At 48.0% G+C, this 19743-nt stretch overlaps 5 protein-coding genes across 5 annotated transcripts; 4 read left to right on the top strand and 1 right to left on the bottom strand.

The window, feature by feature from the left end:
- The first annotated feature begins 10 nt into the window (after positions 1–10).
- F5147DRAFT_380512 (uncharacterized protein) lies at positions 11–1274 on the top strand. The gene is made up of 6 exons (XM_041429477.1): positions 11–460; positions 510–563; positions 615–687; positions 737–1013; positions 1070–1108; positions 1156–1274. Coding segments are annotated over exons 1-6 (861 nt in total). The 5' UTR covers positions 11–44; the 3' UTR covers positions 1158–1274.
- Positions 1275–1643: 369 nt separating this feature from the next.
- On the top strand, positions 1644–2444 carry F5147DRAFT_531288 (uncharacterized protein; the record flags this gene model as incomplete). The annotated part of the gene is made up of 4 exons (XM_041430085.1): positions 1644–1889; positions 1943–2128; positions 2185–2276; positions 2336–2444. Coding segments are annotated over 4 exons (633 nt in total), but the record flags the coding sequence as incomplete, so codon positions are not given.
- A 687-nt stretch (positions 2445–3131) lies between these two features.
- Positions 3132–5806, bottom strand: F5147DRAFT_605755 (kinase-like domain-containing protein). The gene is made up of 9 exons (XM_041432329.1): positions 5140–5806; positions 5048–5083; positions 4420–4992; positions 4299–4367; positions 4060–4245; positions 3978–4008; positions 3887–3924; positions 3610–3834; positions 3132–3557 (listed from the first exon to the last, which is right to left on the bottom strand). Exons 1-9 carry the CDS (start codon positions 5551–5553, stop codon positions 3330–3332), a joined length of 1800 nt encoding a protein of 599 aa, XP_041297144.1. The 5' UTR covers positions 5554–5806; the 3' UTR covers positions 3132–3329.
- A 2915-nt stretch (positions 5807–8721) lies between these two features.
- Positions 8722–11445, top strand: F5147DRAFT_674507 (uncharacterized protein). Its single transcript, XM_041435852.1, has 14 exons — positions 8722–9195; positions 9243–9299; positions 9348–9426; positions 9477–9753; positions 9806–9830; positions 9937–10025; positions 10077–10160; positions 10207–10242; positions 10291–10311; positions 10358–10611; positions 10664–10849; positions 10905–10996; positions 11055–11271; positions 11330–11445. The coding sequence occupies exons 1-13, from the start codon at positions 8741–8743 to the stop codon at positions 11260–11262; spliced, it is 1863 nt and encodes a 620-aa protein (XP_041297143.1). The 5' UTR covers positions 8722–8740; the 3' UTR covers positions 11263–11271; positions 11330–11445.
- Positions 11446–13442: 1997 nt separating this feature from the next.
- F5147DRAFT_817416 (PLU-1-like protein-domain-containing protein) lies at positions 13443–19529 on the top strand (the record flags this gene model as incomplete). The annotated part of the gene is made up of 12 exons (XM_041443593.1): positions 13443–14165; positions 14236–14436; positions 14486–14867; positions 14922–15010; positions 15058–15127; positions 15182–15533; positions 15601–15781; positions 15846–15873; positions 15925–16172; positions 16227–16390; positions 16452–18802; positions 18850–19529. Exons 1-12 carry the CDS (start codon positions 13545–13547, stop codon positions 19527–19529), a joined length of 5367 nt encoding a protein of 1788 aa, XP_041297142.1. The 5' UTR covers positions 13443–13544.
- Between the last annotated feature and the right edge of the window lie 214 nt (positions 19530–19743).

Here is a 19743-nt window from a genome sequence, read left to right as displayed (position 1 = left end):
GTTGCCTCATGTCCTGAGCTTGTCCTTTGTCCGGTACCAACACTATGTCACGCAGGCATGAAGTTGGCAGGCTCACAAACCTATGGAGAGTGTTTCTGAAAGCATTAGCTCGATATGTTGCTTTCCCGTTACGACTCGTACATCGTCTGTTTCATGCCCTTCTGCAACTATATTCTCGCAGGTGTCGGTTCCGACCCGTTCAAAGAAACGGACGTGTAGAGCGGGTTACTGGCTCGTTCCAGCCCTCCCTCCTTCCGAGTAACACCGTGCAGCTACAGGTGCCACCGCCATCATCAGGATCCGCGACCAATTCATTCGTCTCACTATTGCCAGTCCACACTCAGGCTCTTCCGACATCAACTAATCTGGGCCAGCAGTTGCATCCTGCACCTTCAGTCCGCTCGGTGTTCAGGCCATTCACGCCTTCTCAGGTGATGCGATACAACAAAACCCCTCAAATGTGAGCTTCTCGCATTTCGAATGAATCCATGGACTGAATAGGACTGCAGCAAGCGGGAGGTCAAACTTGTGAATATCCCCGCTGGAAAGAGAGACTATTCTGAGTAAGTTCGGTCATTCCATTGGATCGAGCGGTGCTTAATGACGGAGCGTAGTCAAGAAGACAGTGGTACCTGGTATCCCCGTGTACACCCTGAAGGAGCGCTATACTTTCATGACACCGTTCGCGTATGTCATTTATGACGACTCGCCCTCTCTCACTTATTGCAGGCAACAGGGTATTTACACCGATTCGGACATGCGGGACGGAGAACGCCGATCTAGCATGACCTCGTGTATCGAGAGGTTACTCGCCCAGCTCACTCACCAGTGTGGATTGCTGTGCAGCGGTGATATAGAGCTCGTGGTGGAGTTGACAAGGAAACGTAACAATGATAAGGTATACAGGTACTATTTCGTCGATCATCCCAACCGTCTACTTTTCTGGCTCGATGAGATATCTACGAAATGGATTTTTGATGGAGTTCTGGGCGTTGAGAAGTGGAGCCATATCAGTACGTCCTCTTGCAGGGGTAAATATCATCGTGCTCTTTATGCTTAACATCTTCAGAGTATGCTATCCAGCATCAGTACTGGCAAGTCTGTCATTGTGTGTGTTCATTGTCTGGTCGTTAAATTCTTCTGACAAAGCGATAGAACAGGATTAGTACAAACAAGATTGATATGATTTCAGGCAACACTGCGAACTGTATCCCAGTGACAAGCTGCCAGATGCCCAGTTGCTCAAGGAACTCAAGGAAGTCGTTGTGCATGCTAGCGCTGGTGATATGTCCTTCTCAGTGTACCTTCATAATGTGTCGCTGAACGGAGTTTATAGAGATTATCACGACGGACTTGTCGCTGTCGCCCTTCGACGGCGATGAATTATCGCAAATTCTGGATTTGATTGATCGATTCGAAAGCGAGCGAAAGTTTCATTTATGGCGACTGAACCATCACTGATTCTCGACACTAGACAACTTCCAGGGCGCCCATTATACATGTGTCATAGGCGAGTATCATATTTCAACCATTTTTCCCTCCAGGAGATGATTGTTTTTCAGCCAGGTTTATGCGCTATTTCAGTAAGCTCTGTCGCGGCGGCGCATGATATGTGGCTTTTAACCTCCAGACCAGCTCGAGCACAATTTTTCAATTTTTGCGGACTCCGTGAAGCCCGTTTGGATGCGGACCAGTCTCTTTTTATCAAGGAGAAGAAGTCAAAGTTTATAGTGGCCCTTTCGTGGGCCATCAACGTTGCACTGTTCGATGCTCCGCGGTCACACATGGAAGAACTCCGACGAGTGTGGGTCGACCGCTGCATCAACTCTCCGCGCTGGAAGAACTTTAACACCAAGCTGAGCAGTGAATGGTCGGGCATCACGATGTATGTGCGTACTGCAATTCCCATCAGTTGACATTTATTTTCGCTGAATCATATCAGTCAACTGTAATGGTAGCAGTGGACGTCAGTTTCCTAGCTGTACCTTCCGTCAATTCCCAGGATACCAGTTCGGTTACGGTTATCACCTCGTACATTTCCTTGTTTTGCATCGTCGGATCGCTGGTCGTGTCCTTGTTTCTCACCAGACAGAATCAGTTGCATGGGCAGGAATTTGCCGACACAGCAGTGAGCAAAGAACGGTGCACTGGTGATCGAATATCGCTGAAACAAAACCATCGCAGGTTATATTCCTCACGCGGGTGACAGGATCTGTATTTGGCACTAAATCTCTGGCGATGGTGCACGGACTTCCATATGCTATGCTGCTGTGGGGGTGAGTATTTTTGTTCTTGTTGGACTTTCGTTACTAAGGGAAGTCCTGTTCTTCTGCAGCATGGTGTATTTCGTAATTGCGTTCTCTTACCAGGTCTTTACGTCCACGCCCATTATCACTCTTGCAACTACTGGGAGTGCATGCGGCGTTGTGGCGCTTTTTACGCTGTGGCTCGTAAGCGCGGCGAGGGATTTCCATATTTTACCATTGTTCCAGGCGTGGCTTAAGGGTTTCAAAGACAAATGTCGGAAACTCCATCGGACACGGCCTTGAAACTGACTCGGTTGAGTTAGATTCTGATCATCAATGATTCGGATATATAGCAACTTCTATATCAGATATCCCAACAGCGCACTACGGCTACTTATGCTGTCAGACCTTATAATCGCATCTACATTTGCACACTTCATTGGATCGAACAATGTTTCATGATGGGGACACAACCCACAGAAAGACAGTGGCAATCGGTGTGCTTGTATACATCCTGAAGGAGCGCTATACCTTCATGACCCCGTGCACGTATGTTATTTATTACAATGCGCCCTCGGTCGCTTATTGCAGGTAACAGGGTACTTACACCGACTCGTACATGCGGGATGAAACATGACAACCCTCCAACCAGTGTGGGTCGATCACTGTATTAGTCCTCCACGCTAGAAGAACTTTTCTGGCAAGCTCATGAGCGATTAGTCGAGCGTCGTGACCTATATGCATGCCATGGTTCTTGCTGTCCGACTCCTTTGTTTCTCAATCATGTCAGTCAACTGTAATTTCAGCCGTGAATATCAGTTTCCTATCTGTGCCTTCCGTCCGTCTTCAGTCTTCAGGTTATCGACATATGGACCAACTCGTAGAGGACAATATATCGCACATATGTGAGGTCTGCCGCGACGATGCGAGTACTAGTGCATGCGGTACTAGTACGTTCAGTATATTATGATATTACATCCCAAGACAAGTCTGTAGTTGAGACTACGTTCAGCATACCATCCCCTCGTGATGTCCATCTAGTTATACCGTAAATGAGTTGTTATACAGAAAACAATCCAAGAATCAACCAGATCTCGACAGCGAGTAAAATTCATTCCTGATCGTCACATCAGCTCCCTCCGTCGATGGGCGGTCCTGAGGATGAGTAGACCAACATTGCTCTATCAACTGCCAGTATTTTTCAGGGAGCTCAGGATAACGAGATCGAGAAGGCGTTTGCGACTTGGCTATGCAGAGTATGATGGCGGCATCATTCGTGAGGTGATAATAGGGCACTTTGTTAGTCAGGACCTACGAGTGGAGCTCGTGATATAAATGAGAGGCAAATATAACCCAGGCGTACCTGCAGCATGATCCCGCCGAATGAATACATGTCGCTCTGCTCGCTTGGCCGGACTTGAGATCCATCCTCCCGCTCTACAAGCAGCTCAGGGGCCATCCAGCGCATGTTTCCTTTGAACGTAGACGTCCAGGAAGCCTGAGAAGCGCTTATGACCTCGGAATACATCAAGGAAAGACCGAAGTCGGCAACACATGCAGTGTCATCATCAAGGATCAGCACGTTAGGCTAGAACTCACGTTTGAATCAAATTGAAAACAACGAGAAGGGTCGAACTTACCCCAGTGAAGTCACCATGGATGACACTGTTTGTATGAACTGTGAGGAATATCACTATTGAAGGTCCAGCACCGAGAATGGTCAGCACGTACGATATTGCAGACCAGCTATAATATCCTTGAGCTGAGATTGCCATTAGTTTGTAGTCTGCATAAAATACAACGGGGTGCTTACGATCCGGAATCTTCTAACAAGAGTAAGAGCCACGCCCTTGAGCTCCAAATAGTCCGTCAGGTTGCCATTCCCCGCCCAAGGGCTGACTATCGCTATAAATGGGCCGAAGTCATGCGTATAACCATAAACACGTAGAATATTCGGATGCTTGAGGTTGGCACATATTCTGAGTTCACGTATTATCCTCTACGAAGTGGCAACCCGTAAGGAAAGACGGAGTCATTCATCAAGAAATTCACCTTGTTCTTTTTTGTCTTTGCTGCGCCAAGTTGATCGGCGGCGTACACTTGCAATGCTTTCACTGCAACCTACCAAATCATTAATTCGGACAGATGGACAGACAAAAGATAGGAAACAAACTTTGATTGGTCTACGATTGGTGTAGAAGGTGCATTTCCAGATCTCCCCAAACCCGCCACGAGCAACAGGGTATTCTTCGTCCTTTGTGATATATCCCGTGAGGTTTTGAAGCATCGCTTCAGGGGGCAGATAGTGAAGCTTATCATGATGAGCAGAGGTGACTGTATGCGTATGGGAAGAGGAGGGAAGGAGCTCGTTGAGGTCAGAGGGTAACTGGGGCAGCCGTGAACCTACTGTAGAAGAGAGTGTCTGTGATATATGAGGCGATATCGTTATACTTGGGAGATCTGCTGTGGGTCCTGCGTCAGAATGCACTGCGTCCTGGCGCAGTAGCTGGAATCCTAGTTCGTAAGGTTTCCCCAACGTCTTATGAGTTAACGATCGCATGCCAGCACGCCGCTGCAAGATGCGAGCAAGCAGTCGCGTCTCGGTAGGCTGTATGCGAGGGGTTCTGACTTGTCTGTCACTCCAGTATTCCGACCTTGCATAACGACGGGGGTAAGGAAGGTTCTGTTGCACATTTGGCGGGGCCTCATAACTGGATTGGTTCGCGGTGATAGAGAGAGCGCGAGACTGCAAAATGGGATTAATGGTGTGGAGCAAATGAACAAAACAAAGGGAAGAGTACATCAGCGAGGGGTAATAGGATTTTAGGAGCACTAGTCTGTAAGACAATGTTAGCATACGGAAGATAGTCAGTATTCGATGTTGGCTGCGCACTCTGACTTGTGGTACAGGTTGAATGCTAGTGAGGATCTCAGGGGGAGTATTGCATAAATAAATGATGTCGGAGTTGTGCCGGGTGGTGTAAACTAGTTGGCGCGAGTCGGGTGAGAGGATAAGGCGGTAGATAGACAAAATCTTGAATGAGGCGAGGAGCTGGCGGGACTCGAAGTCCCAGAGTTTGATGGTGTTGTCAGAGGAAGCACTGGCAAGGAGAGCGCAGTCAAGTGAAAGTGCTAGATCGATTATTGGTCCGGTGTGTCCTTCAAAGGTGGGTCTGATAGTCTTCAGGGTAGGCGCGTCAAATTCATAGATCACGCTATTTCGGGTGTCTGGAAATCTGAGTGCGGTTACGATGGTGTTTCTGGTAGTCCAAAACACTGGCACATGAACACAATTCGAGCCCCCCATTTCCCCAGTGTAAACATCCAAATTCCATGATTGGATATCCCACACTTCAAGGTATTTCCCCCACAATGATTTGACTGCGAGCTTCTTCAAGTCTTGCGAGAATCGAACTGCCCCCACCCAGTCGGCACTTTTGATTGGACCAGCCACGAGTTTGCCTGTTTCCAAGCTCCATATTCGCACTGTACCATCCCATGACCCGCTCACCAGCAGGGTGCTGTCCCCAGAGATATCGACGCAGTTGACCTTCTGTGAGTGACTTCTAAATGTTCTCACGGTCCCGGTCGCAACCTCACGGACTTCGAGCTCCCCGATGTTGAAATCCCCACCCGCAGAGACAACCCATCGACCATCCCTTGATACCCCCACGGCATGTACTTTCTGCTCACAAACATTCCGCGCCTCCTCGATTTCCTTACCCGTTTCTAGGTCCCATTCGCGAGTGGTCTTGTCACTTGACCCACTGATTATCCGCTTCCCGTTCGGAAAGTAGGATAAAGATGGAATAAATCCTTTATAACTCTCGAAGGTCAACACGGGTGTTAGAGTCATTTTTTTTTCTGCCGTAGTGGGCGGTCGCGATGTGGAAGTCATGTCCCGTTTCTCTGCCAGCGAGGTGTAGCAGATGCGAACAATGTTTTATTTCAAGATATTTGAAGGACCGTCGGTGAGGCTTTCTCGTATCCTGTGGCTTGATTTTGATGGTAATTTCCAAGGATATCCAACGACTAGCAGCTAGCTCACTTTACCTGCCGATCATCAGTCCGTCAGCACAGAAGGTTTAGAATGTTTCGATGTTACCTAAAGGCTCGCAACTCGGGGAATAGGCGAGCTGATTCACTGATTGACTCGAATGTGCGGGCGCCTGGTCAGTGGTAACCCTTCCTAATCCAGCTCTTTGCACAGCTTTGACTTTAACGTTACCGCTGCAATCCTGCAACCTCCTCCCATCCAAATCCGCTTGCTTTTTACCTTCATACCGTATCCATTTCCGTTGCTGGAGTTACAAAAACAATTTCCACATACTCTTCGACAGAGTCTCACCACAACTAGCCCGGAGTCCCCTACAAAAATTACCTGTTCTTACCAATTGAGGGATATTGCAGTAATTTCAGTCGATGAGCATTTTCATGTATTATCACATATGACTGCCCCTAACTGTTGTGTTCCGTGAGTTTCTCTGGTGTCTTCAACTTCTCTGCTTACAACATCTTGTCACGCAACAATAATGTTCGAGAAGCTCATGATAAGTTTGCGAGTGTTTCTGATTGTCTAGATATCTTGCCTTTCCGCTACCACTCGGTCATAATCTGTTTCACGCCCTTCTGTGATCATGTCCACATACTAATGTCGCAGTTCCGACGCATTTACACAGGACACGCAGAGCGATTTGTTGGCCCAAACCAGCCCCGTCATACTTCTTCCGCTGAGCAACCATCAACTGCAGGTCCCGCCTTATCATGATCTTCGTCTTGCTCATGCATCTCATTATTGCTGGTTCACACCCCTCCGTCGTCCTCTGATTGTGTCGTATGGAGTCTTGATGGTTTATATTTCCAGAATATGTTGTCGAGCATCAATGCTGGCAAGTCATCATTGTGTGTATTCTTTTTCAGTTTTCATTATGAGATTCTTCTGACAAATTTATGGCACAGAATGGGCAATATCGACGCAATATGCATCTAATTCCAGGCAGCAATGCAAGATTATGATAAACAGCGGCACTCGCCTTTTGATGTTGAATTCTCGACTTGGTTGGTGGATTTGAAGGCAAGCAGAAGCTTCCTTCATTGATGGCAGAAATATCAGCCATTTTCGAAATTAGATGGTGCGGCGCCCACTTCGTTTTTTCATCTGTGAGTACTCCCATTCTGCCTCGTTTCCCTGCAGGGGTTGATCGTTTTCCAGCCAGGTTTATGTATTTCAGAGAGTTACTATTCCGCAATACATCGTTCCCGATCTTAAAACCAGCGAAATATAATACTTCAACTTTTAAAGATTCTCAAGTATTTAGTAGTACATTCAGACCGGTCTGTTTACGTCAAAGAACACAGGCATGAGCTGATATCGGCTCTTTTATGGACCTTCAACGTTGCAACGCCGCATTGCTTTGGGCCCCGCAGTAACACACGAGCGAACTCCGACGAGGATGGGTCGACCATGACATCGACCCTCGGTGCTGGAAGAAATTTTAATGGTTGACATCGCGATTAGCATGTGTGTGACATCATTCTCGCTGTTGGCCTCTTACGTTTGCTCAATCCTGCGTCAGGCAAATGTAATGCTACATAGCCATTTCTAGCGGTACCTTCCGTCAATAAGTATGGTAGGAATCACATCGAGTCCCGGTGATATATTGCATTGTCGGATCTGGTGGCGTCCTCGTTATACTTATTTGAACAGATAAGGTCGGCTTTGTGAGCAGGGATCTGCTGACACAACGGTGGCAACGAATGCATTAATGAACAGTGCATCGGATCATGACATCGGTGATCCAGAACTAAAATTTTGCAGGTAACGCCGCAGAACATGCGGTACGCAGCATGACCTAGACACAGACCGGGAATCTGCGCAGACTTATACCCAAACCGGCTATTTCATGTGAGGACAGTACATGGAGGGTCCTTCTTGGCTCATTGAAGCCTGGTTTCTCCGGCAGCATGGTGTATTTCATACTTTTATTCTTTTGCCAGGTCTTCACATCCACGGCTACTATTACACCTACTACAACCACTGAGAACGCTTGAGCGGATGCGGTGTTCTGGTGCTAGTTCATACTATGCGCAGCGAGGTATTTTCATGCTTCGATATAGTCAACATGTTATCGTGATTTGGGCTTACAGAGCAAAATGTCGGATACAGTCACAGTCGGCTCGGCTCGGTCAATTTCTGATAATGATGTGCATGTGCATCAGCAGGTCAGTTCTGCCCAGCTTATTATACCCAGTCTTACGACTCTTTCCATGAGGCCTGCGGTCGACTCATTGAATGACCATTTTATGAAGCTAATCGAAAACACGAATCTGTGATTAAGCCGAAATAGAGTTACTAGATGCCTCAAGTTGTTACCGTAAAGGTCACTGTGGTTGAAGCTAAGGATAAGGTTATGCGACCGTGGGAAGAAATATATCCGATAGACATAACCATTCCTTAAGTCATGCCTCGTGTCCTGAACTTGTCAGTTAACACCATGTTGCGCAATCATGATAGCGACTCCGTTCGGAGGCTCATACACCGCTTGAGACTGTTTATGAAGGTGTTATTCAGATATATTGCCTTCCCGCTGCGACTTGTACATCATCTGTGGCGCACCCTTCTGCGGTTATACTACGATTCACGTAGCATCGCATCCAGGCGCCGATTCCAGCTCATTCACACAGATGGACACCCAGAGCGAGTTGCTGGCTCAAGCCAGCCTACCATGATTCTTCCTCTGAGCAACCATCAGCCGCAAGTCTCACCATCACCAGGACCCGCTTCCTGTTCATCCCGCTCACTGTTGCCGGTCCAGGCCCCTCCGTCATCCTCTAGTTGTGTCCTGCAGTTATCTCCTGCAGTTCCAGTCATCCCCCAGAGCCAGAGTTCCACTACTTTTGAGCCATTCGTGCCCTCCGATGTGATGCGGTACGATAAAACTCCGTCAATGTGAGTTCTTGTGTGCCGACCGCAATCCAGTACTAATGTGATCACAGAAACCCCGACAACAACAAATACAAGTCTATTCCTCCTAAAACGATAGACTTTTTAGAGTGAGTGCTACCTTCTTCTTGGGCGAAGTAAGCACAAATGGGATGCAGCCCGCGTCAACAAGACTGTGGAGATTGGCGTGCCTGTATACACCCAGAAGGAGCACTCTATTTTCATAACCCCACGCGGGTACGTCATTTATTACCGAAATATAAGGAGACTCTTACTGCTAGCAACAGGGTATCTATACGGACTCGAACTTGCAGAACGCAGATCGCCGGTGCAAAATGGACTCATGTATGGATGAAGTACTTGCTCTTACGCCTCCTGAGTTGCAGCTATGTTGCGACAAGATCGAGCTTGTGGTGCAATTGGCATGGAACCAGAAGTCTAAAGTTAGAATTTGCAGATACTATTTTATTGATCACGACAAGCATCTGCTTTTCTGGCTCCATGAGCTACCTACAGAAAAACTGTTTTGTGGAGTTAAGGGTGTCGAAAAGCTGAGCCATATCAGTGCGCCCTCAACAGTGGATAATCGTCGTGTTTTGATAATTTGCATTTCCAGAGTATGCTGTTGAACATCAGTACTGGCAAGTCTTTCATTGTATGTGTTCTGTCTCCGTTTGTAAAATCCTCTCACGAAGTGACGAAATAGAAAATACAAGATTAATACAAGATTAATCAGGTGTTCCCTAGGCAACACTGCGAGATGTATCCCAATGCAAATCTACCATGCGCTCAGTTGCTCAAGGAACTCAAAGAAGTTGTTGTGCATGCTAGCGCTGGTGAGATTCCCTCTTTGACTGCATGCACGAGTCGCTGAAAGGACTTTGCAGAGACTATTACAACAGATGTGTCGCTCTCGCCCTTCGACGGTGATGAATTATCGAAAATTCTGGACTTGATCGACCAGCTTGGAGGCAAGTGAAAGGTTTCTTCAGTGGCATTGCTGATTCTCCAAACTAGAGAATATCGGCGACACCTATTCTATCTGTGTCATTGGTAAGCATCATCATTTCCACATTACTCCAGGTGGTGACTGTCTAGCAGCCAGGTTTATGCGATATTTCGGTAAGTTGCACGTTCTACAATACATCCTCTCTAAGCTTCATACCAGTCCGAGCCAAATTCTTCAACTTCTGCGGGCTCCCTGCTGCCCGTTTGGATGCGGATCAGACCGTTTACAAAAAGAAGAAGAGGAACAAGCTAATCTTGGTTCTTTCATGGACCTTCAACGTTGCAATGTTCGGGGCCCCGCAGTCACACATGGAAGAACTCCGACGAGTATGGGTCGACCGCAGTATCAACTCTCCGCGCTGGAAGAACTTTAACAGCAAGCTGAGCACTGAATGGTCAAGCATCACAATATACGTGCGTGCCACAATTCTCGCTGTTCGGGTCCGTTTTTACTTAATTATGTCAGTCAACTGTTATGATAGCTGTGGACGTCAGCTTTCTGGCTGTGCCTTCCGTCAGTTCTCAGAATTCAGGTTCGGTCCCAATTATTAGCACATATCTTTCCATTTTTTGCATTGTTGGATCGTTGGTTGTGTCCCTGTTTCTCACCCGACAGAATCGGTTATATGGGCAGGAATCTGCTGACACAGCGGTGAGCAAAGACTGGCGCATCGATTGTCGCATATCACTATAACAAAGGGTTGCAGGTCGATTTCCTCACGAAGATGACAGGGTCCGCATTTGGCACCAAAGCTGTAGCGACTGTGCATGGTCTTCCGTATGCTATGTTGTTGTGGGGGTGAGTATCCTACTGTTGTACATCCTTCTTGGCTCACGAAAGTCGTGTTCTTCTGTAGCATGCTGTATTTCATGCTCGCGTTCTCTTATCAAGTCTTCACCTCTACGCCCACCTTGACGCTCGCTACCACTGGAAGCGCATGCGGCCTTGTGGCGCTGTTCACGTTGTGGCTCATATACGCGGCGAGGGATTTCCATATTTCAACACGATTTCTTGAGTGGCTCCGGGCTTCCATTTGCAAGGCAAGAGACCCGAATACAGTGTGACACAGCTCAGTTATGTAATTTCCAATCTGTGATCTGGTGTACTATTTATATGATATGGAATATATAGATACCGGCGTACAGGCTGCGTATACGTGTCCAGGGTGATATTACGAGGTTGATTATTGAACCTGTCATGTGTTCAGACAGGCTTAGGTTTCGCAGGTCAGGACATTTAATACAGTGCCAGTCAGCTCTGGCCTACAATTAATAGCCGCTCCACGTCACCGATCTCCCATTCGATATCAAAGTTTGACGGCTATCGAAGTCTTATTGTTCATTTGAATGTGTACCATTTCAGTCGACGTGAGACTTGCAAACTTCAGTATCGTAAGGAAGGCACACTATGAATGCATAGCCGTATGTAGCCAAGGCTGCCAACTGATATTAACTTCGCGCAATCTCCAGGTCCCAATCAATCCATATAGTCGCACGTGTCTACCCGATGCCATTACCTCGACATCGTTGTATCCGTGTCGAAGAACAATGAGCTTAATAAATCAGACGTGCCATTCACTAGCGACTTTGAAGGTTGAGGGGGAAATCTCTTTATGTGCGAAACAAACGTGCGGGAATATGGAAGGCGCAGCTGACATGCAGAACTTCGCGTGTGTTCGGAGGTGTTAAGAAGACCCAAGCAGACGGCCACGCAGTAAGATGTGACCTTGCCAGCGAGAGTGAGGTACTTTCAAAAATACCACCGTCGGCGAGCCCACGATATTACGTTCCTCAAAAACGCCCGGAGAGCACCTTGACATTTACTAGCTTCGCTGTCGAGGAAGCTTGCCTCAGATAAATATGCTGCGAGCATGGGACACAACACGGGAAATATCGTGGGTAGCCCATTCGAGAGCCTTAATGCAGATGATCATTGGGCGCAGTTCGATTCTCGCAACTAGAAGAGACTTGCACTAGTATGGTTAGCTATTAATATCATACCTATCTTGATCAGAGATACGGTCATACTAGACAGTATTCCGAAGGATGCAAAATAATCCTGATATCGTTGAGAATGACAAAAGAATGTATTTGTCCCTATACACGAACCTTGTGGCGTGCCACTATTTGAAGCACAATAAGCTCGAGAACCAGGTAGAAAAAGTATCGGTAACTCCATCGTCTTTCTCAGAAAGGACGTACGGGCCGTGAAAATTCGAAAACTGCTTAGCGGGAGTGATGCTTGTTTATCTCTAAAAAAATGAGATTTTGAATTCAAGAATTCGCATGAACCGCCCACGTTTAGGATAACACCACATATTTCTTGATTGCCCAGAAATAATCACGACTGTTTAGAGTTTCTTTGTCTCTCTTTGAGTGCTAAAAATAATACAAAGGACACCGATTGGTCCACAGCTGCTGTCTCGGCTCAACTGCCACACAGGCCGCGGTGGAGGCGTGGAAGTGTTTTTTGATTTGATTTCTGTGCCGAAAGCCGACCAACAGTGAAAGGCACGGTGCTATGGCTGCCAGCCGGAGCATGCAAGTTCGAACGTGGTACAGGCAAGACTTGACATATAGACCTCGATATTGATCGTGACAGAATGGCACATGGATGGCGCGTGTGCTGGAGTAATATGCCTAGCCTGAAGCTTCATGGAGAAGCTATGTACATAACAGCGCGTAACGCATGCCTCGCATAAGTAATATTGCTGGAGGCAGATCCGATCTCCCCGAGATTGGTGTAGTAATATGTCGTTCTACTGCCTGATGTCTGGCTCGCTGGATTTTGAATACGGCCACATCGCAGGAGGTATATGAAACATCAATGCGTGGATTTAATCAAGTGTTCCTTTGGTAAAGCGCACCGCTCTCGATCTTTGGCCCCCTCAGCTCCATCTAGGTGGCCACTTGGCTGGATTTGGTAGTCTTCGGAAGACTTCCGTATCGGTGGCAAGTTCATCTGGATCAACATTTCCACAGTGAGTGATCTAAGCGTATCTTTGGCGCTTGTGTGTAAAATAGACATGCTCAATGCATAATATGTTAGTATATGATACATGTCGGGTGGACAGTTCACTATTAAGTGTAAAGTGCAAGGAATGTGGAATTAAAATAAGAGGAACAGCTAAAGGTATTTCCGCAAAGGAGGCTTTTCACTAAACTCCGCGAATATGTAGTCATATTCCCACGCAGAAGCAACAAGGCAACACGATAACTCAGTGCACAATTTCAATGCCCGCTCCCACACATTGGAATTCAGGACCTTCGGAAGTCTGCAGCTTTCACTCACAATAACTCTTCCTCCTGCTTGACGATAACAATTATTACTGCTCATTTGCTGCTTTATGCAGACTATTTCTTCTCCGAGTTCTTCGCGGGGATCGCCTTCGCGTCGCGGTCGCTCTCCGCGAACGCCTGCGCAAAGCAGCGCCCCACGCTCTTCAGACGCCTTGCCGACCGAATTTTCGAATAAACAGCCTGCTACATTCACTTCTTGTTTGTCAATTCCTGTAGAAGGTGCAGTCCCTATAGACCCACAGGAGGAAATTCTTTCTCCTTCCCAGTCCGGAGCACAGCGGAGCGTATCCAGTAGCACCAAACGCGCCCCACGTAAATCCAAGACACATGCTCTGGCCGCCTTGCAGAACCATGTGACATCACACGATAATGATGATATAACACAGCAGGAATCGACCGACAATTTTTCTGGAGATGGCACTCCCATCTCTGTCTCACCCACGTTAGACTTATCCACAGTCAAAACGTCGAGTCCTCGAACGCAGCCCATGCGCTCCAAACCCCGTCCGTTTGAATTAGAAGACTGCCCAGTTTTTTACCCGACGTCAGATGAGTTCAAAGACCCTATGACTTACATCCGCTCCATCTCAGAAAAGGCGAAAAATTATGGCATCTGCAAGATCATTCCTCCCGTTGGTTGGAAAATGCCCTGTGTTACTGATAGTGAGGTTTGTATATTTTTTCTCCGTGACATAGTGATGTTCTTTACGATGATGGCTCTAATAAATCATGTATCAGACATTTCGTTTCAAGACTCGGCTGCAACGCCTTAACTCTATTGAGGCTTCATCTCGTGCGAAGGTCAATTTTTTGGAGCAGCTATACCGTTTCCATAAACAACAAGGCAATCCTCGTGTATCTGTGCCCACCATCAACCACAAGCCCCTAGACCTGTGGTTACTCCGCAAAGAGGTCCAGAAACTCGGTGGCTACGAGGCAGTGCGTGATCCTCCATCATAGTGTAGCTAGTGCCTGAATAGTCTCATAGGTGACTAAAAACAAGAAATGGGGGGACCTCGGGGCTCTCCTCGGTTACCGTGGCATCCCTGGACTATCCACGCAGATCAAGAACTCTTATACACGAGTGATCTTGCCTTATGAACATTTCTGCGACTGTGTTCGGAATTCACCAACCCTGTCCACATCTCCGACTGCAGCGCGCGATCCGCAGCTGAAGACTCATATGAACATCCAGACTGCCACACATCCTTTGACATCTCCTCGCGAGCGTGGTTCCCCACCATCTAGCCCACTTACTTCTACATCTAGCCCATTATCAGAACCCCCTGATGAAGGTGATTATAAGGAACGTAGCGGGCCTCGACCCGAGAGCACTGCTGTGAAGCGCGGAGCAAGAGTAGAAATGACTCGTAAGCCAGTCAATGCACCCGGTTAGTCAATATCTAACCGCGAACACCGCCCAGCCACGAGGAAGTCTCTGGATGTTCACAGTCGGTTATCTCCGGTGTCAGCTTCACCTCAGCCTGACGACGAGTACAAGCGCACCTTAGAAGTACGTATCATCGCACCCCTCTTTTTGATGAACTCACTCTTTTTCAGCTTTCCTGCGAAATTTGCCAGAAGAAAAATCAGGACGAAAAAATGTTGCTGTGTGATGGGTGTGATTGTGGTATGTTTACTCTATAGCCTCGAAACGTGTGCGCATTTGACCTTGTTACCACAGGATTTCACATCTTTTGTCTCGACCCCCCCTTGGCCACCATTCCAAAAGGGCAGTGGTTTTGCCACATCTGTCTTTTTGGTACTGGTGGCGATTTCGGCTTTGATGAGGGCGAGGAACATAGTCTCTCGAGTTTCCAGGCGCGCGATCTTGAATTCCGCAGAAGGTGGTGGACCTCTCATCCTCCACCGTCTCCATCGGCCGCGGATCTTGATGACCCTACGGTGAATTACGTCGGAAGCACGCTGATATCTGAATATGATGTGGAGAATGAATTTTGGCGCCTTGTGCAATCGCCGAATGAGACCGTGGAGATTGAATATGGTGCTGATGTACATTCGACTACGCATGGCAGGTAGGAGCATTTTTGGATTTTTTTCACCGTTCAAATCAATGTCGACAATTTTTTTGCCCTCGTCCAGTGCCATGCCCACCCTGGAGACCCATCCACTGGAGCCCGCCTCGAAGGACCCATGGAATCTGAACAACATGCCTATTCTTCCAGATTCCCTTCTCAGATACATTAAGTCTGATATTTCCGGTATGACCGTCCCTTGGACATACGTTGGAATGGTCTTTTCAACATTTTGTTGGCACAATGAGGTGCGTCCATCTTGATACATTTCAGTCATAAACACTGATCGCTGATTCAATTACACTACGACAGGATCATTATACTTATAGCATCAACTTCAGTACGCAGTGTCCCATTGCAGCAGGTTACTTTTTCTGACCACTCTCCCTAGTGCATTGGGGTGAAACAAAGACCTGGTATGGTATCCCAGGAGAAGACGCAGAAAAGTTCGAGGCCGCCATCAAAAGTGAGGCACCTGACCTCTTTGAGGCGCAGTCCGATCTCCTATTCCAACTCGTAACTTTGATGAACCCGAAACGTCTCGCTGATGCCGGAGTCCGCGTGTATGCGTGCAACCAACGGGCAGGCGAGTTTGTCATCACGTTCCCGAAAGCATACCATGCAGGCTTCAACCACGGAGTGCGTTTGGCACGTTTTCGATCGATCGCATCTTGATACTGACTTTCATGGCAGTTCAATTTCAATGAGGCCGTCAATTTTGCGCTCCCAGACTGGTTGCCTTTTGGTCGTGATTGTGTTCAACGTTACCGTGAACACAAGAAACTGCCAGTCTTTTCCCATGATGAGCTTCTCGTAACGATTACGCAACAATCTCAATCTATTAAAACTGCGTTATGGTAAGCATTAAAATTAAAATATTAATAAATTATTTCGTGAAACTCACGGTATTTTTTGAAGGCTGGAGTCGAGTCTTAAGGAAATGACTGAGCGGGAGCTTGCAGCTCGTCAGCTGGCTCGTGATCGTGGTGTTGGCGAGCGTCTCGAGGAAGAAGACCGCCCCGAAGATCAATACCAATGCACAATCTGCAAAGCCTTTTGCTACCTCTCGCAGATCATCTGTCATTGCAAGAGCGAGATTGTTTGCGTCGATCATATGGATCAACTATGCGATCATTCACCAGAAGAATTGACACTGAGGAAACGGTTTTCTGATGCCGACCTCCGCGAGACTCTTGGAAAAGTCGTTGAGCGCGCAGCCGTTCCCGGGAAATGGCGGACAAAATTCAACAAGGTGCTTGTGGAAAGTGACCTTCCGTCGTTACGTTCTCTTCGTGCGCTCCTTGCTGAAGGCGAGCGAATCACTCATCACCTCCCTGAACTCACCGCCCTCCGTAAATGCGTCAACCGTGGCAACGAGTGGTTGGAGGCTGCCAATGCGTTCATTAGTCGCAAACAAGGTCGTAAACTCACCCGCCGTTCACGTGGCCGCCCGTCTTTGCACGAAGCAAACAACGCTGCGTTTGATGACCGCGATGCTGGAGATAGGCCTGACCGTGGACTCAACGATCTCTATGCTCTCCTGATGGAAGTGCAAAATCTCGGGTTTGAAACCTCGGAGATTGGAAGCCTCCGTACGTTGGCTGAACAAGCAGAAGATATTCAATGCAAAGCCTCAGCGTTACTCAATTCCGCCAATTCTGTGGCCAGTCGGGACGCCTTCATAGCTGATTGTGAGCGGCTGCTCCTTGGCGCATCATCAATCAATGTCCATCTTGATGAAATACTTGAAGTTGAGAAGCTTGTGTCTCGGGAGCAACTCATTAGGGAGCTGGAGGGGAAGGCGGAGGATGCGTCAGCTACACTGGAAGACATTCGTGGGCTTTTAACCCGCGCTCGCGGTTGCAGTGTTCCTCCCGAAAACCAGTCTGTCCGAACCCTAGAGTCTCGTCAACGAGCTGGGGATGACTGGGAAGAGCGGGCGAGGCTGTTATTGGACCAGCCACACAAGACCATCGAAGAGCTGGACGAATTCTTTGAGACAGACTCTACCATTCCTATCGATGTCACAATCTACGACCGGCTGATGTCCGCGCGCAACAAAGCGAAGGATTTCGAGAAACAGGCAAAAACTTGGATATCCCCTGATGGTCAGGGACCCAAACCCAAGATTTCGGAAGTCACGCGGTTCGTTACTCGCGCTGAAAAAGACTTCAGCATTCCTGCTATTAGAGATTTGAAGCAAACTGCCGAGTTTGCTTTGGATCTTGAGAATCGATGTGAATCAATCCTTCAGCATCGTTACCAGCACCGAGAGGATACAGATGTCTTTGTGATGATGCGGAAGTGGAGATCCTACGCCCGGGAGCATCTCACTATGTTCTCACTTCCTGTTTTCGAGAAGCTGGACGATCAGCTCACTCGCCATCAAGAATGGTTAGAAGATTTACCGTGGTACTGTCCGCAGCATGAATGCGCTCATGGTCGGGACATCCTGAATGATGTTGAAGAGTCAACGAGACAGGAGGATGACAAACCCCCTGTTGATGAGTACTTCACCTGCATCTGCACCACCCCCGTTCGCCCCCCTCCACCTGGGACTCACTCCGATGCGGTTCAGTGTGACCACTGCTTCGCAAGGTTCCACGGCGTTTGCGCAGCTAACGGTGGTTCATGCCCCTTCTGTGATCATCATCATTGGAATGGTGCCATCCACAAGGAACGGAGTTGGCACTTCTGTTTCCTGCCGACCATCCTCCTTAAAGCACCTCCAATAACCAAAAATTATTCGGAAGCCTGGAAGCAGCTGGAGATCATTGTTCGTCGGATAGATCGTTTGTGCGAAGTCATCGGCCAATTCTTGACGTATGCCTCACAACCCGGCAACAAACGGGCCGAATATATTCCTCAAGTGCGTCATTACATGCGCAAATTGTACAAGATCCAGTTTGCTGTGTCTCCGAGTCGCGAAGTCTCATACGGTCTCGACCTCGCTGGTCTGCATCGCATCCTCGCTGGTCAACCTCCAGCTGTTCGAGTCAAGAAGAGGCGAAGGCCAAAATTTACTTTTGGTCAAGATGTCGACAAGGATTGGCTGGATGGAACGCGCTGCATATGCCGCGGTCGCACGCCATACCTCATCAATTATCCAACCGTTGAATGCGAAGCTTGCAAAAGACGTTACCACTCTGGCTGTGTCTTCTTCCCTATAGAGGCCAACGTCACCGGCAGCAATCGATTTATGTGCCCGCTGTGTTGTTTGCGTAGGAGCCGGCCATACATCTATTCAGAAGTCCGTGTCAAGCACGTTGGTCAGTAAAATCCGTTAAACGTATTGCCCACACTAACGGACCAGCAGATAACCAAGATCCAGACACGTATGTCAATACGAGCGTAATGCTGGACACCTTCAGCAAAGATGTTATTTATACGAAGATGTTACCCCCATATACTCAAACATTATTCGTGGAACTCATACGGTTTTTGCCCGGCCAGCCAGATCTCAATAACGGCAATGCGCCAGCTTCACGGAGCGTTCCAGCGCATACAATGCTTCACAGTGCTGAACCTGGACCTTCTACGCACCACCGGCATTCGCATATTCACAGCGCTCCCATACCACTTCCCACACCACCAACACCTGTTTATGAGCTTGCAAGGCAGCCATCAGCAAACGGGCATCACGTCCCACCTCCCCCACCTTGGCAATCCTACCCACAGTCACCACACAACAAGAAGCGTAAGTATGCGGATGACACTCCACAAGACAACCCGGAGCCGAGATCACCCAAGCAGCGACGCCTTCCTCAAACTCCTGTTCTCCCGCCCGCGAGCGTAGCAGCTCGTTCGATGCAGCAGACGCTTTCACCTTCACTGGCCATGATTGTATCACCAGTTGACACCGAGCCTTCCCCTCGGCGACCGCCTTCAATCCCTCCTCCTTATGCTAGACCACCTTCCTCCCCGTCTCTTAACACAATGAATGGAGAAAGCTCTTCTGTGAAGTCAGTAAAGTTGTTGGTTGGAAATCACAAATAGACCTCTAGTGTATTCTTTCATGCGTCATTTACGAATTTTGGTTTGGTTTTGATAAGTCTATGGTGTACTTGTTATTTGTTGACCGTAGTTGCAATCGTCCTCACTACCCTTTCTATGGAATGTTGATGTACGTGAATATTACATATATGAATGGGAAAAGAAGCGAAGTTGCGAATGGGAAATTGAGGACGATCCTGGAGTTCTCCCGCGAACT

Source organism: Suillus discolor, assembly GCF_016758755.1.
Source record: "Suillus discolor strain FC423 chromosome Unknown F5147scaffold_7, whole genome shotgun sequence".
Classification (NCBI taxonomy): Eukaryota; Fungi; Basidiomycota; class Agaricomycetes; order Boletales; family Suillaceae; genus Suillus; species Suillus discolor.
Note: the sequence above shows the minus strand (reverse complement) of the source record. Positions and strands in the feature narration are given on the sequence as shown.

Bases quoted from the DNA above. Each gene is read 5' to 3' on its own strand.
- F5147DRAFT_605755 (XM_041432329.1), bottom strand. From the start codon at position 5,553: ATGGGGGGCTCGAATTGTGTTCATGTGCCAGTGTTTTGGACTACCAGA. The intron at 4,368-4,419 runs GTTTGTTTCCTA...ATGATTTGGTAG, and splicing joins CCAATCGTAGACCAATCAAA to GTTGCAGTGAAAGCATTGCA. The intron at 4,009-4,059 runs GTAAGCACCCCG...TGGCAATCTCAG, and splicing joins TTGTTAGAAGATTCCGGATC to CTCAAGGATATTATAGCTGG.
- F5147DRAFT_380512 (XM_041429477.1), top strand. From the start codon at position 45: ATGTCACGCAGGCATGAAGTTGGCAGGCTCACAAACCTATGGAGAGTG. The intron at 688-736 runs GTATGTCATTTA...TGCAGGCAACAG, and splicing joins ACTTTCATGACACCGTTCGC to GGTATTTACACCGATTCGGA. The intron at 1,014-1,069 runs GTACGTCCTCTT...TAACATCTTCAG, and splicing joins TGAGAAGTGGAGCCATATCA to AGTATGCTATCCAGCATCAG.
- F5147DRAFT_674507 (XM_041435852.1), top strand. From the start codon at position 8,741: ATGTTGCGCAATCATGATAGCGACTCCGTTCGGAGGCTCATACACCGC. The intron at 9,754-9,805 runs GTGCGCCCTCAA...TTGCATTTCCAG, and splicing joins CGAAAAGCTGAGCCATATCA to AGTATGCTGTTGAACATCAG. The intron at 10,997-11,054 runs GTGAGTATCCTA...GTTCTTCTGTAG, and splicing joins TATGCTATGTTGTTGTGGGG to CATGCTGTATTTCATGCTCG.